Raw genomic sequence first — 16,679 nt, forward strand, 5'->3', positions numbered from 1 at the left:
ACAGTCAAAATGGTGCTGCTTGCTGGTGTAATTTATTTAGAATAAAAAGACAAAATAGTTCTTATTATATCATAAAAAGCTCAGAAAAAATGCAAAAATATTGCAATTGAACTTTTAGGTGCTCAACCCGAGAGATCTTCAGTGTTGTTCCTGGAGTAAACTTGAGATCATTAGACTCCGTGGTGAAAAGCTGCCTGGCTCTTTGTCTAAGCTGTAAGATTCAAACTCTTTGAATCCTCTCAGCACATCAAAGAGTCAAGAGAAGAAGACTGCTAACAAAGTCCAACATAGAACGAAGGACAGAAACAAGAAAGATGATCTGCAGCAGACGGTTAGTCCTCTGTAGGACTCTGATGTTTTGAATTACATGAACAGGAATTAGATGCAGGGATTCAGGGCAAGTTTTGGTTTAAATCTTATTACTGGACTTTAAATTAAATAAAGTGACAAATAAATCTTTTTTGGGGCATTATTGTGAAAGCTTCAGTACTTTTTTATGCTTAAAAGTTGCTTCAACTTTGAAGCTTTTAAATTGTGACTGAGAGTTTTAGATGCTGCTTTTGTTTTAAAGTCATTTGATGTCCTTGGCAGACAGTTGGCGTCACATTTAATCTATTTGCTCCAAGGAAACCTTGACAGGATAGTCTTATATTCAACCAATAAATTCAGCTTTGCTTCAATAAACCCAACATATCTTGCAAAAGTATGCAAGATACAATTTCCATTTGGTTTTCATACAGTAAGATAGTGCAAAATGATACATTTCTGTTTAGCAGCACTTTTAGTTTACAAAACATCAAATACACATAGATATATTACACATACAAAATTATGATTTACACAACATGTGTACTTTTTGTTTATTTGTGTATTTTTTGTTTTGTCTTAATATGCTTTTTCAAATGGTGATGTCATAATGATAGAAATTTTATTCTGTTTTCTACCAGTTTCTCAGTTGATGTGAAAATGGCTTGACCTTAAAAACCTGCATCAAATTGGTGAAAAGGCTCATCAGAGAAAACCTGGAACAGTGAAAATGGGAGGATTAGCTGTGCTTTTCATTTCTTGCAAGTAGAAAATAACTGCAGCAAGACTATTTATATAATGAATTTATTAAAATATTAAAAATATTGTTCTTAAGTCCAACATACAAAAATGATCATCATTTCTTCTCTTCATTAAAATTAAATTCTATCTGCTTAAGATCATATTTTCCTAATTAAACATGTAATTTAGATGTTTTTTGACACATTCTTAAGATGAACCAAATGCAAGTATTGCAAAAAAAAAAGAGAGATGAAAATTAAACTTATTGTTTGCTCTAAAGCTCGGTTACACCAAAGAGGAGGACTTTGTCTGAAACAAATTGATGTTGTCAAAGACAAAGGATGTATGGATGAATGGACAAATACATAAATAAATGCTGAACACAGCTCCTTGTTTCCCAATTAACTGCTATATTTTCTTGACTATGCTGTAGCATCTTTTTAATTGAAAAGGATCAAAAAAGACATTTCAAGTGGTTATATATACTACTACATTGTGGTTCACAGTTAAATCTGAAAGGACTCATTATGAGTTTCACATGGATTGAAAAGTATACAAAAGAAAAATGAAACCTACAATTAAAGAAATGATTGAAAAGATATTTAAATAGATTATAAAAACAAAGTTCAATGTTCTTTTATTTTACTAAAAAATGAAGGAAGTGTGGCTCCTCTATGAAGTAGGAGAAAGATGCTAATTAAAATTTGAACAGTGTGATGTGCGATGTGTAATTTCAGATTAAATATTGCTCTACCAACCTCAAATATACAGAGATTGAAAATTTTACACATAAAACTGTAGTCAAACACAATGGAGGGCATCTGAGAAGATTTATTTTAAAGTTTCTGCTTTAGATTTAGATTTTGACTGGAACTTTCCAATATATGAATATGCTATAATCTAAACCACTCCATTAAGCTCTGTCTATTCTTCCATCAGTTCTGACCAGCTTCACTGTTTCTAATAAAAACAACATGATGCTGCCTGGCATTATTTTTTTCACAGAAATGGTTTGTTCAGGATAATGCAGCATTATACATATAGGCTAAAGTTGTTTGCTTTGGTCTCATCTGAATAGAGTACTCTCTTTCTGATTGCTATCTTCTCTATATAACACATATTAAATGGTCTGTTGACACCTGACCTTTGGATCTCTGCATGTCCTCCAGAGATACCATGAGCATTTTGGCCTTTTCACTGTTGCTCTTCTTGGCAGGTCAGTCAGCTTAGCTGCACAAACCTCACTATAGACTGTTTTTTAATTAGACGAAGCTCAAAGGCAATTGTTTGCAAATTGTTTTATTGAGGAAGGGACGCTGGGGCACACCGCTTTACGTTTCAGTATAAAAAGTCATGTGTCATTTTTACTTCCGCTTGACATTTATGCACTACTTTTTTGTTTATCACAATAAAATTACCGATACACAGAAGTTTGTGGATGTAACGTGAGAAAAAGTGAAAAAGTTAAAGGGATATTGATACTTTTGAAAGGCAGTTTCTCACACCGTCAGTTTGCATTTGTACTGAAAATGAACAGCAGAGGGCGCTGTGTTTTGATAAACACGTCACGCTTCACGGAGGTCTCGCTCTCGCGGTAGCTGCGCTCCAGCACCGGCGGCGATATTCAGGGAGGAGATGGCGGCCAGAGGGGGGTTTCAGTCAACACCGACTGCTGGTGGCGGTGGAGCAATGGGACCTGGGCCACCTGTACCAGGCGCAGCGCCAGGCATGGGACCTGGGACTCCCTCTGGAAGAATGGGACCGACTTCAGGCGCACAGAACCACATGTACCGCTCTCCGATGCCCGGGCCTGGGTACCCGGTGAGTTATCGCTCCATCAGTCCGCTAGAACAAAGCCGCTCACCGCTGCTTTGTCACAAGTGGCTAACACTATCCTCCGCCACAATTCAAAGCGAAGTTACCACTGCCTAACAGTCAGTGTCAGCCGATGACTTATTTTAATCACTCACTTTGAGTTATGGTCGGAGTTTCCAGTTTGAATTTGTTTCCCTGCAGTTTGCTAACATTAAAGTTAGCTTAGTCCCAACTGGCCCTTAGCTTAGCTTGCTAACGTTGCTAACTGCGCTTTGGTCATTTTCTCCCCCATTCTCGCTCAGTATTTTTCACAAAGAACGGACTCAAGCAATATAAAATTTTCACAGATGGTAAGTTTAGCATTTTAACATCTTGTTTTGATGAGGCGTGGCTGTGTGATGCGCAGAAGTTTTAAACTCAAAACTATTTTTGAGTTAAAAGCTTCCACTGAAATCAGGACTTTTACAAGCCAGATTTCCGATAAGAAAAGTTCAGAAGAGGGTCAAGCAGTTGAGTATTTTCTGTTTTTGGTTGATATGCGAGAAATTGACGATCCTCCCTGGGGAAAATTTTGTATACGTGGATGGGTTTTAGTTTTAGTGAGCTGTAAAATGTCTGTTTATCTTATTAGAATTTTTTAATATAATTATATATCATCATCTCCCCTAAACATCTGCATCACTTTAAACTTTTTAACTTCTGCATATAATCATAAATCTGCGGTCAGTCTGGACCTTTAAAAGAACATTTAATGGTTGATTAAGAACACTTTTTAAATTAAATGTGTTGCCACAATCTACAACCATGTGGCTTTTCTTCATTATCATTAATTCACCGGACATATTTGGGGAAAAAACAAACATTTGTTTATTTTGGACATTTAGCAATGCACATATTGTGTCAAAGGAATATTGCATGTTCTGCCAGCCTATTATAATATAATCAATGCATTATGCGACATTGGTAGATGCATTGCTATTTCATATGTGTATTCTAGCCATTGTGTGCCCAAAACACATTTTTATAAAAGTTAACAACTGCAACTGCAGTATGAACCATTGTATGTTAATTTATTTCTCTTTGTAGTTGAGTATTTATAAAAGTTATGGTGATAATAATTAAAATCAAATCTCAAGCAGAATTTAATTTAATATTGTGTTGAGAAAATGTTGTTTTACAGCCATTTTCTATTGATTAAAGTTCTGATTCCAGCTCTCCAAGGGATATGATTTTATTTTTAGTATCATAACGGCAGATCACAAGTAGAAGATGGAATGTTACTTTAAAATCTGCTGTTTTTTAAATCAGAAACCAGATGTCCTTAAGGCTTATGTGAATTGATACTTAGGCTACTTTCTCACAGAAGGTCGTGATCCTCTACTCCACATGCTACTAATAAAATGCAGTTGTAATCAGACTTCTGTTTGAACAGTTCATAACCTATGGCGATCTACATATGCAGATGCTTCCATCTGTCGATTAATGTTAAAGTTATTCAGCAATAGGAGCCAACAGGATTCTCACGAGATCGATGTGGAGTCGGACCATGGGTGGTGTGATTGTGATGTGATGCCTTCACTGACAAAGACTTCTTTCATGAGTTTATAATTATAATTTTCAGCCATTTTTTACGTCGAGATTTACAGCGTTCGTCTGGTGCAGAATTATGAAGCGTCTCGCTTCAATGACGTTAAAATCGAATAAAATACGACACGACCGTTTTGACTTTGAATACTTTGAAAACTATTGGATAAGTGACACAAATCAGGTTTTTTTTTTTGGTTGAAATGAAATCAGAGTTGCATATTGACAAAATAAATTATGCTTGGGGCAAATTTTACTGCATTTACCTGCAGTTAGAACATCAGCAAGGTGGGTCAACCACACCTGCAATTTAGCACAGATGGCATTTCAGCTCTTCATAGCTTGAAATATAAATTTGCATACACTGATGCATTAATGCATTAATCACACTGTATATATATATTTATTATAATTGTTAAACTTTACAATTATAATATGCAGTTGGGTAAAAATGTATTTACTGGGTGTTAAATCATAACACTTAAAGCTTATTGAGCTCTGAGAATATTTTCTTTCATTATTATCAGTGTTATATTCCTTGAAAATCTGCACAAAGCAACATTATTGTTTATTGCAATAACTTCTGGAATGATTGTCATTCCAGTCATTGTCCAGTAAAATATATTGTATTAGAACTTAATAAAAATGATCTCCATATGAATATGACAGACATACAAAACGTAGAAATCGCCATTTTAAAAGCTCAGTTGTAGAACAGAAGAGTTGGCTGGTTTTCTTTTGTCATATCACATTATCAGAGTCAGACTGAAACCGAGTAATGCAAACATGTTTTCTGTAAGCTGATAACACGTGTTGCTTAGCGATCGGCTGTAAATGAGAGGTTAGTGTTTGTATTTTTTAATATGTGCCGTTCATCTTGTCACTGCACACAGTTTTAAATCATCCCTCATGGTCACGTTAGATAACTTCTTTTATATCTTCTAGCTTTTAGATTTTCCTTTTGCTTGTGGTTTTGTCTTAATTATGCTGCTTGATACGGTGCAAATAGTGATGATTAAAAGGATAAATCCTTTATTGGCGGTTTGCAGAATGCAGTCAGTGTGGAGCACAATTCAGAGAAAAGTTGCTGCATCTCTCTTTTTTTTTTCCTCCAGTGTCCTTGGCTGCTTTCACTCACACAGGCAGCCTTTCACAACACAGCGAGGGAAAAAAGAGAGGATTCTTGTTCTGAATGCTGCACATCACTAGTTGTTCTCAGGCAATGCAAGGTCGTACTGATGCTCAGTGTAAAAAGCACTAAATGAAAGCCATGCAGTCTCCCTCTGCCTACTCATACGCATTGTGTGGAAAAGGCAGAGCCTATATTGTTGAAGTCGGCCACTTTTCCTCCCTTCCAGCACCGCTTGACGAAGGTGTGTTTTGCTCTCATCTGCCCCATTTGCTGGACTTACTGCTGGAGGAAACGCTGCAGTCAGCGGCTCGTGGTTTATCTTCTCCTCTCTCCTGCATTCATGCAGTCAAACACAAGAAGTCGTCTGTTTGAGTTTCTAGCACATGGCTTGGTGAGTTGACTGAGGTTGTTGCTCTGTATTTGCCTGTCAGGGAGGCATGGGAAGAATTTGCTTGTCTGGTGAAACCTACACACACCCAGTATGTTTCCTTAATGTTCACTACTACTTTTAGGTTTTACCAATTCTTTAATATTTGCACTAATGTATGAACCTTGTAGGTATTTTTAAAGTTTATTGTGCATGCATTTGTGTTGTTGCTACGTGAATAACAATGTACTTAATAACAATATTATTTATTAAAAGGAAGTAAAAGTGAAGCTAAATGGTCAGATTGACACTGGAAATATGCTTTGTGTTCTTTACAGTCGTAGCAGGAACTTTTGTATGGAAATTATATTGGTTGTTATTTGCAGGCATAATTGTTTTTTTAATGTGAGAGTTATGCTGATATACCAATATTTCCCTAAATACAAATTTATCCTTTTTGATTGAAAATGTCATATTTAGGTTTAACATTTTGAAAATATGGCTGCTGAATGTGCTAAATCTGCAGTCCAAGATAAAATGTTATGATTTTGTTAGGTGATAAATTTATATAATCAGATATTGGGGATTAAATTGGAGAAAACTGTTTATTATTATTCGTACTGGGAATACACAATATATGGGCTTTAATATTGGTTACTATTGATGTTGCTAATGCTCTAATGTTTACCATCAGTAAAATGGGCTGATATTGATAACTAATGTTTTCAATCTCATTGTTTTTTGTATGTTTATGGAGGCCTTGTGGTATTGTGTGGTCATGTGATGGTGTTTCATTAGAGGATTGTTGGGATTTTATCTGAAGCCAAGAATGTCAGTGGAGTTGTCTTTTTTTTTTTATGGTGTCAAAAGGATAAAGAAATGTATATAATATTGGTAAATATCGGTTATCAGCCATAACAGCTTTGAAATGTTGTGCATAGTGGCACATAATATCAATATTGAATAAAATTTTTATATCTACATATCACTAATTTGGACTGTCGTAACCAATTTTAAGCCCTGGAAATATATTTTTAAAATTGTGCATCAATAAATTGACTCCCATTTCCTTGATTTTAGTTGATTTGTAGATATTTTCCAGGCAAAATTTTGGTTTCAGCCTAAATCTGAATCGATGATCAACCAGACAACTGGAATCGGAGCACCTCTAATGGAGTTTTTTTGTTGTTTTTTTTTACATTGGGAGTCCACATGAACTTATTTTCAGGAAAGAAACTTAATAAAAGAGCTTATTATTATATTTTGGTGTTTTTGTCTTTTTTATAGCTGCATTTGCAGAGCTTTTATTATTTACTGATTGCTGTTGGTACTTCTATAAGTAGTCTCATTAAAATCAGCACATTTGCTTTAGTTATCACTTTGTTCAAGCAAACTAATGCTGCAGTGATTCAACGTGCCTCCAACAATTATTTGCTCCTAGTGTTTGGCAGGCTGCCGGTAGTTAAGTAAATGAGCAAACATGAAACATCTGTTGCAGTGTTTTAAAGATTTTAAAAGAATTTGAGTAAACAATGTCAAGCTGGTTGAAGCAGATGTTTTATGATGACTAAAAGACTTTATCACACACTTAACGTCTGTGTCTGATGAGAGATAACAGACTGCACGATTTGTCAAATGAACTGAAACCAACAGAACACAAAACTATCGCAAATGCGAGAATTTAATTGCTTAGCAAACATTTTGCCAACTGCTATTAAAACTAAGACGATGGAGAAGTAGACAAACATGAATGACAATTTTGCCTTTTAGTAGTTTATTCAATTTTTTTTTTTTTTTTTTACAAATCCCGCATTCAGAAAATTACATTTAAAAACAAAAATGACTATTGTGCATTTTAAATGATCTTTCAGTTTAGTGTTTATGTCCAAAACGTTACGACAACCTCAACACTATCCAGACTTTTTAAACTATCCAATATAACTGACTTGCTTCCTTCCTGTAAACTCCAAGTATTGGGTTGATTTGCATCCAAATTTCAAACATTAATCTTGAAACCATTAATTTTCCTTCTTATAAGAAGCTCCTGTGTTGATGCTGTCCACAGGGTTTACACTCTCTCCGTTTCTCTGTTGACAGCATGTGTTCGTTGGATCGATAATTAGTTCATATTTACATGCTTGATTGACTGGCTGAGATGAAGTCGAGTCGCTTCCCCTCACACCACTTAAAGATTTAAATCTTTCCTTTTGTCACAGTGTCAGATTTTTATCCCAACTAGCCATGGCAGACTGGCACTTTCTGTACCCAACTGGAAATTGTGGATAAAATCTAAGGGAAGAAAAATGTGTCCTCAGCTTAACTGGATGTTTCCTTTACTGCCAAGAGACTTTACATCTCAAGAGAATATATTAAAGGTTGTATAAATCCTGTATCCCCAACTAAATCACTCCATTAAATAAATAATTGTTTAGTCACATTTGGTGAGTGAGAATAAATGAGCACCTCACATCTACAACACTTTGCAAAACTGGAGACTGTTTTTGTACCAGCCGAGACATGAAAATAAACCTAAGAAGTACAACAGGAGTTAATGTTTAACACCTGAAAACCTTCTTTTCATTAATTATTTCTGGTGAAATTCAGCAGGATTTTTCAACAATCCGTTTTGTGTTTCGTCTGCAGAGGCCGGGCATGCCCCCATCCAGCCGTATGACCCCGCAGGGCCCCGCCATGGGCCCACCGGGTTACGGCAGCAGCCCCGTGTCTCGCCCCGGGATGCCCGGCGTGATGGACCCGTCCCGGAAAAGACCCGCTCCTCAGCAGATTCAGCAGGTTCAGCAACAGCAGAACCGCAACCAGCAGTGAGTTCCTCAGATTGTCCCAAATCAGCCGTGCAGGAAGCAGAAAGATCGATGCTGAGAGCTGGAGTTTCATCATCTCCATTGGAGGATTAATACTTAAAAAAAAAATCTTAAAATTTTACCAGCAGAGCAGATATCTGTTTATGCAAACAGTCACTGTTTCTCACAGTGACTTATTCAACAAGAATGAAAACTGTTATAAAATGAAGTATAAATCAAACTTTTAAGATGTTGTTTGATGGGTAAACAGCAAATCTTCCTCTGATGAAACTCTGTGTTGAACTGTTCATCAGATATGCTAAGCAGTTTTTGTTTGTTGACTTGTTTAGACCACACCAGATAACCGGTGATCAATTTGCAAAGTTAATGATCAAATTGCACATTGGTCCAACCATCAAGATTTTATATACCACACCTCGAAGTTTATTTTTAGTCACTAAGCCTAGATGAAGTGGCTTTGTTTAAATTGGAAGGCAGATGGAAAATGTTTCTTTCATTTACATGATTAATTTTGTACGTTTGCAGCTGCAGGATTTAAATGGCCGCAGGACAGTTTTGATTCAATTCCAGTCTAAATGAGGAATTTAATTATGGTGGTAATGCTTGGACTGTTTTCTCTGTGTGTATGTGTATGTGTGTGTGTGTGTGAGGGGGGGGGGTGGTTCTTTATGATGAGAGATCTCGGATTAAAGCGAGCTTACACCCATTTTTTATTTGCTTTTTACAGCACAAAGAAGAAGAAGATGGCTGATAAAATTCTACCTCAGAGGGTGAGTATTTACTTTGTGGAAATTGGATGAATTATGAAGTTTTTCAACTAAACTCTTACTTGCCCTGTTACGCTGTTTAGAAAATGTTTAGTTATAATGTTCTTGGACTGAAAAAGTAGGTCAGTACAGTTGGTATAACTTGGTTAAGATTTTTGACAGTACCATTTAAACGTGATGGTGTACCACAAAAAATGCTAGTTTATTTATTTTTTGTAAATCAGTTTTTGCAATATTTGCTCAGTTGAAAATGTTATATCTTAATAAAACAAAAAAATGCTTCAAATTTTATTTAAAGCTTTTGACTTGATGCTTCAATAGCCTGGTTTGTTATCCATTGTTCTGTTCTTCTATTCACTTTGAAAACTGTACTTGTTGTGACATGGTTTGTCTGTAATGCCAGTTTTGGTTCTCCTGAACATAAAATTATCTGTCTTTTTCTTGGCTTCTTAAAATGGATATATCATACTTTTATATTCTTCATTTGTCCATTTAATTCATAAAGTTATTGCCAACATAAAGTGGGACTGCAAAGCTTTGGCATCAATCATTATTGAAGCTGCACAAGCTGTTCTGAAGCCCATCTAAGAGCAACTCCTGTTGGTGCTGTCTCTTTAAATGCACCCCATTCTACCATTTTTGTAGTTTGATTCATGTCTAAAATAAAGCATATTGTCATTTTATCTTTATTTCCGTCGTTTCCATGGACGGAAGTAACTGACCCCTTAAACGGATGAAGTCTTTCAGCAAATCCTTCTTAATATCAATGGAGGCTGAAACAATCTTCCTTGAAGTGCTTCATGCAGACAGAGAACTTCAGAAAATACAATTAGGAATAAAGAAAATTGAACAGATGGAACAATATGGCCCCAGTAGAATATAAATATCTACACAATAATGGGAGAGACTCTGTTAAACCTTTCTAGAGAGTCCAAGTACACAACAAAATGTATTTAAGCAATTTTTAAAAAAGTGGATTTTGCATGATGTGCTCCCTTTAAGCTTGAAGTGTCATCCTTGTTTGTTTGGTCCTAGATCAGAGAGCTGGTCCCAGAGTCTCAGGCTTACATGGATCTTCTGGCTTTTGAGAGGAAGCTGGATCAGACCATCATGCGCAAACGGCTCGACATTCAGGAGGCCCTAAAAAGGCCTATAAAGGTATTTTCTCTTAAACTCTTTAGCCTTCTAACTAATCAGTTATTATTCAGTAAATTCTTCGGCTTTCAAGTTGTTTTCACAATACTGTTTCTGCTCATGTGGGTTTATGTTATGATGATCTCCTTGTGGAAGCTCTTTGGATGTCATGTTTATATATAGAAAGTGTTGGTGCCATTGTAAAGCTGTCAAACCTGTCTTACAAATGTAGCTCATACACTGACTGTCCTTCCTGTGTTTGCTTTCTGCAGAGCATTACACACTTTGTTTTTAATCAAGCTGATTATTGATTATGTAATTATAAAATATAAAGTTTGTTTTCTTGCATGGTTCTACAGCAAAAGAGAAAGCTTCGGATTTTTATATCCAACACCTTCAATCCTGCGAAGCCTGATGCTGAGGATGGAGAAGGCACAGTTGCATCGTGGGAGCTGCGTGTTGAAGGGCGACTATTAGAAGATGTAAGCTGTTGCACTGATATACACTTGAATTTTGGTTGTGTACAGTTCTGTTTTAAACAAATGTATGCATTTCTGTTTCATCCTGTTTGCAGACTGCTGTGTCCAAGTATGAAGCTACCAAACAAAAAAGAAAGTTCTCCTCCTTCTTTAAGTCACTTGTGATCGAATTGGATAAAGACCTGTATGGACCAGATAATCACCTTGTGGAAGTACGACGGATTCCTTCATTTACTGACCTGCTTGTGTCTTTCTGTCATTTTGTTTTATTCTTCCTTATGATTATTTTTAGAAAAGTGGATTATATGATTGTGAAATCAAGTGTTTTCAGGGTATTCACACATCCTTAAAAAGTCTTAAATTCGTTTATCTAAAGTAAACTTTAGATAAATGATTTAATTTAAAATGTCTTAAATTAAATTTCCAGATCTCAACTATTTAATCTTGTACATTCTATGTTGTTGTTTTTTTTCTCGTGGGATTTTTTTTGTCAGGCAAAAATTAGTCGCACTCAGACATCATTCATGACTCGAGACGATTGACGTCTCTAACTAATTGCTAATATAGCCTTGCTAGCGAAGTAGGAAGCATTTTTGCATGAATGCTAATTTATCGCCATTCGCCTGGACAAAGTTTGTACGTTTCTGTGGAAATGTAGGTCTAAATTTCATCCATAATGGACTTAAAACATTTGTGAAACATGCAGAGATCTTGGTCTTGCTGCAGTAGGAATTGAATATTGTTAAATATAAGATATCCTGAAATGTTGTGTGCATTATCTTAGTGGCACAGGACGGCCACTACCCAGGAGACGGATGGTTTCCAGGTGAAGAGGCCTGGTGATGTGGGAGTTCGCTGCACCGTCCTGCTCATGCTGGATTACCAGGTGTGTTTTTGTTTTGCTGGAGTTATTTAAAGCCAGGTCCGTTTTGCTTTAAATGACCTTGTGTTTGGTCAATGTTTCAGCCCCCCCAGTTCAAGCTGGACCCCCGACTGGCCCGCATGTTGGGTATCCACACTCAGACCAGACCTGTCATCATCCAGGCTTTGTGGCAGTACGTCAAAACACACAAACTCCAAGATCCTCATGAGCGCGAGTTCATCAACTGTGACAAATACCTCCAGCAAGTGAGTAGACAACTTCTCCACATAATGTCGATTTTAATATGTCCAATAAAACCTGTGTGATCATGATGGGTCCATGCTGTGCTGGAGTGGATCTGGTTCTTGTCTTCTCGTTGTTTACAGTCTGACTCTCCCTCCCTGTGTCCTTGTACGGCTGTAGTTCTGCTGGTGTCCTTCTGGTTTCCCAGGAATTTCGGCACAAATTCTTTGCCAAGATACACAACCTAAAAAGGATTTATTTTACTTTCCATGTGTGAAATGTATGATGTTTATATAGAATATGCTTTCATTTGTTTCATCTACAACAATGGAGCTTAGCGGTGTTGAAAACAGCACAGAAATATTTAAAACTCTCATTCCTTTTTAAGAAACAGCAGCATGGATTACAAGTTTGCAGTTCTAGATAAAACATACAGAATATTCTTGATGTAAACACATATTTTGCTTCGTGTCTGTTGGTTAGTCAATGCTTGATTCAGCCAAACAGCTGTTGGAATCTGAAACTTGTGAATACTTGGAAATAACTGGGGTTTATTTTTTTTCCTCTTTAGATTTTTGAAACTCAGCGAATGAAGTTTTCCGAAATCCCACAGCGCCTGCATGCTCTGCTGATGCCTCCAGAACCAATCATCATCAACCATGTGATCAGGTAAGGGTCTGAATAAAAGAGGCAGAAGTTCTATGTGAATTTAACGTGTTTTAATGGATTCAAACGATGCCTGTTAAGTTTGTGCAGACTTAATTTAAAAAGCCTGACACTATTTACTGTACTCATGTCTTAGGTCAATATTTTAGTGCCACATATTTATTTCCTGTCTTTTTTTTATATCACTTGATTTCTGCATGAGTTGCAGCATTTCTGTGTAAGTTTTGTCTGTGAAGGGCAGTTTGAGTTCAACCGTTGGACAAATATATCACAGGCATGCAGAGCATGAAATCATGGGCCTTGAAGTAAAATCGCTGACCAAAATTACATCCAAACAGTCGTTTGGAACTGTTATAGTGTAAATATTGACGCTGCGCTGACAACCATGTTTGAGTTTATTGTGCAGAAGTAACCTCAGCTGTTTACTGAGGTTATTTGAATTTGTCTTGTTAAACACCTTTTAAAACATTTTCTAAACAAAATGGCAAATCAAAGTAGAAGGATTGGAAGAAAATCCATTTTTATTGTAAGTACTGGTTGGAAAGGGTGAAATCCAGAGTTGATGGGTAATATTTCTCATCAGTGTGGATCCCAATGATCAAAAGAAGACTGCTTGCTATGACATTGATGTGGAGGTGGATGACACGCTGAAGACCCAGATGAACTCATTCCTGCTCTCCACAGCCAGTCAGCAGGAAATAGCAGGATTGGATAACAAGGTGAGAACCTCGACCCGAGAGTCTAGCAGCTTTCTGAGGCAATTCCTAGTTTTTACTCCGTCTGGGTGTTTTCTGAAGGAATTGTGCTGAAGTGTTTTCATGTTTTTACAGATGATATCAAATAGTATTTAGGGTTTTAGTCAGTTTTGAGCTCAAACTCTGTTGAGCATCTATTTTTAAAGATTCAGACTTCTCTCTCTGTTTCGTTTTTTACTCCTAAGGCAGATTTAGGTTCGTTTGATTCAAAGTGAAACTACAGTTACACCAATTGATCAGCCCTGATTTCCTTAATTTTGGGCGATTTGCAAATATTTTAATGTGAAACTGATGTTATCCATTAAACTAATTTACATTTTAGCAGCTATTTTCTTATTGCACTAGAAGAAAACCTAAAAGTCAGGACACTTTATTGGTGTTTTTTAAGATTGTCCTCTCCTGACCTTAAACTCTGAGAAGCAAAATGCTGATGTGCATTTAATTTTTGGTAAGAGGCTTTGCTTTTAAGATGAGAAAAATTGGAGGAACTGAATATGTTTTTAGTTACTTTAGTAATTTGAACATCAATGCTCTAAACTTTTCTTTTATATTTGACACTACCTCACGTGCAAGTAAGACAGGTTTGCATTGTAGTGAAATAAGACCAAAACATTGACCTTCTGACACCTGACTGTCGGTTATTTAAAAGGTAAAATCGGTATCGACCAAACAAAGACACTTTAAAGATCTGTGATCTCCCAGAAAACAGCAGTCGGTGCACCAGTAAATGAAACCTTTTTTTGTTTGTTTATTTTTTCTTGTTGTCCAACACGTTTTCAGATATCTGAACCATCTCTGCACATTTGCATGTGCAATTTTCAGACAGGCTGTTCCTCCTGCCTGTCTTCCTGCTAGCAGTCATTACCTTGACAGTGAGGCCTGTAATCACACTGATGAGGCCTAAAGCTGTCCTGCTGAAGGACGTCCCCCTGGCCAGTCTTTGTTCTGAGACAGCTTAATGATGTAAATAATACAGGAAAGACTTTTACTATTTAAAGGCTTCGCCTCTGATTTTGTTAAGTTACTTTGAGTTTGGTGAGGATTGCTCATTCCTGTGGGACTCGGCCTTTATTTTTTTAAATTTCTTTTAACAACCTTTCCAAGGCTTTTGTCTGTATCTGTTGGCATGTTGCCATCGCCTACAGGCCACAGGAACAGGTCAGGACCTTCAGCAGGCGTTTTCACACATTACAGGAAATAAATCTGAGAAATGTTCAATCCTACAAACTTCTGCGCAGTCCCTTAAAATGTAAAGCTCTGTTTATGTTATGTCTTAAGCTCGTATCTGAAGGTGCATTACAGATTAAAATAGTGACAACAGAGAGATTTATCAGCCTCTCTACCTCTCATTAAAAAAGCCCAGATCACTTTGGAGACACCTTCAAGGGTTTTCCTGATGCAGCATTTTTTGGATGAGGAAGTTATTAAAGCAGCCCTTGTTCTCAGATAATCAATGCTTCTGATATTCTGTTTGATTACCGCTGATCAAGTATGTACATTTATGATGACTTTAAAGAGATGAGTGAACCCTCCGCTGTCAAATTCTCCTCAGATCCATGAAACTATTGAGACCATCAACCAGCTGAAAACCCAGAGGGAGTTCATGTTGAGTTTTGCCAGGGATCCTCAGGGCTTTATCAACGACTGGCTTCAGTCCCAGTGCAGGGACTTCAAGGTAAGTTTGTGTGTCATGACCTCAGACTGACCCTCTTATCTGTGCTCCAGTGTTACAGCGAATACCGCGCAAGTTTAGCTACAGAAATCCTCCCTCGGCTCTCTTTGGTTATTTTCTACAGAGGATATGACACATGATTGAATTCAGAAAGATATTTCTCTCTCCTGATGTTCTGAAGCATAGATATTGGTTATAATGTCAGTTTTTCAGATGAGTCCAGGCTGAGTAAGCCCTTCTGTGTGATTGTGCTATTCAGAATAAATTCCCTAAGGGCTCAAAAAGATGAAAACGCAGCACTGCCCGTTTCTGCGCACAGGATGCTCTTAAAACATCTGAATGCGTCACAAAAGTAAATTGGTGTGACTCATTGTTTTTCACCAATTATTGACTCTTTTTTTTCTTGACAGAACATTTTTTGCATTTAGTTGTCTTCAAATAAAATGCATTTCTGTATGAAAATATTCCATCTTTATTTTGTTGTTTTTCTAGGAAGATTTGAGATTTGTCTTCAGAAATCAGTGCAGCCTTAAAAAAACGATAAAACCTGTTCAGGAGGGCTCAGAGGCCAAACGCCACGAACATTTATCATCTCTTTAAATGCAGTATTCCAGAAATAAACTGAGACCAGTTCCTAGTTACTGGAACATTGATCAGTATATTTCATGCTTGATAATTTTGATGATGGTATTTTACATAATCTAATATTTAGATTATGTAAACATCATGCAATCACTAGTCCTGAATGTATGATGTTTTTAATGGTGTAAAGCATTTTAAACTGCCTTGTTGCTGAAATGTGATGCATAAATAATCTTGATTTGACTCTTAAGGGAGAGAACAAAAGGTGGATGGTTGCAGCACAGGAAGACGATGCCGATTTAAAATAATCAGCTGCAGTTCCTGTTGAGACAGAATCCTATTCAGTTATATAAATATATAATTTTAAATTTGTTCATTTCCAGACCATTACAGATGTTGTGGGAAACCCAGAAGAGGAACGGAGAGCAGAGTTTTACTATCAGCCGTGGGCTCAGGAGGCGGTGTGTCGTTACTTCTACTCCAAGGTAATGCTTTAACAGATTTATTTAGTTTTAGTCTTTATTTCCTTCCACACTGCCCCAGAATGCTTTAATGCATTCTTTCTGGTAATATTTTTTTCTGGACACCTTTCAGGTCCAGCAGAGGCGGCAGGAGCTGGAACAGGCGCTTGGAATCAGGAACACTTGAAGAGGTTTTTCCCCATGAAGCATCCCGTCAGGATAGAGATGGGCCAAGTTGTGCTGTTGGAGTTGATTAGTGTGTGTGTGTGTGTGTGTGTGTGTGTGTGTGTG

General features: G+C 36.9%; 1 protein-coding gene across 1 annotated transcript; it reads left to right on the plus strand.

The window, feature by feature from the left end:
* The first annotated feature begins 2,639 nt into the window (after positions 1–2,639).
* Positions 2,640–16,673, plus strand: smarcd1 (SWI/SNF related BAF chromatin remodeling complex subunit D1). Its single transcript, XM_007546837.2, has 13 exons — positions 2,640–2,868; positions 8,589–8,767; positions 9,495–9,537; positions 10,570–10,692; positions 11,028–11,150; positions 11,243–11,359; positions 11,932–12,033; positions 12,114–12,275; positions 12,824–12,921; positions 13,502–13,637; positions 15,226–15,348; positions 16,311–16,412; positions 16,522–16,673. Exons 1-13 carry the CDS (start codon positions 2,683–2,685, stop codon positions 16,573–16,575), a joined length of 1,548 nt encoding a protein of 515 aa, XP_007546899.1. The 5' UTR covers positions 2,640–2,682; the 3' UTR covers positions 16,576–16,673.
* The last annotated feature ends 6 nt before the right edge of the window (positions 16,674–16,679 follow it).

Source organism: Poecilia formosa, unplaced genomic scaffold, assembly GCF_000485575.1.
Source record: "Poecilia formosa unplaced genomic scaffold, Poecilia_formosa-5.1.2 Scaffold18, whole genome shotgun sequence".
Lineage (NCBI taxonomy): Eukaryota > Metazoa > Chordata > Actinopteri > Cyprinodontiformes > Poeciliidae > Poecilia > Poecilia formosa.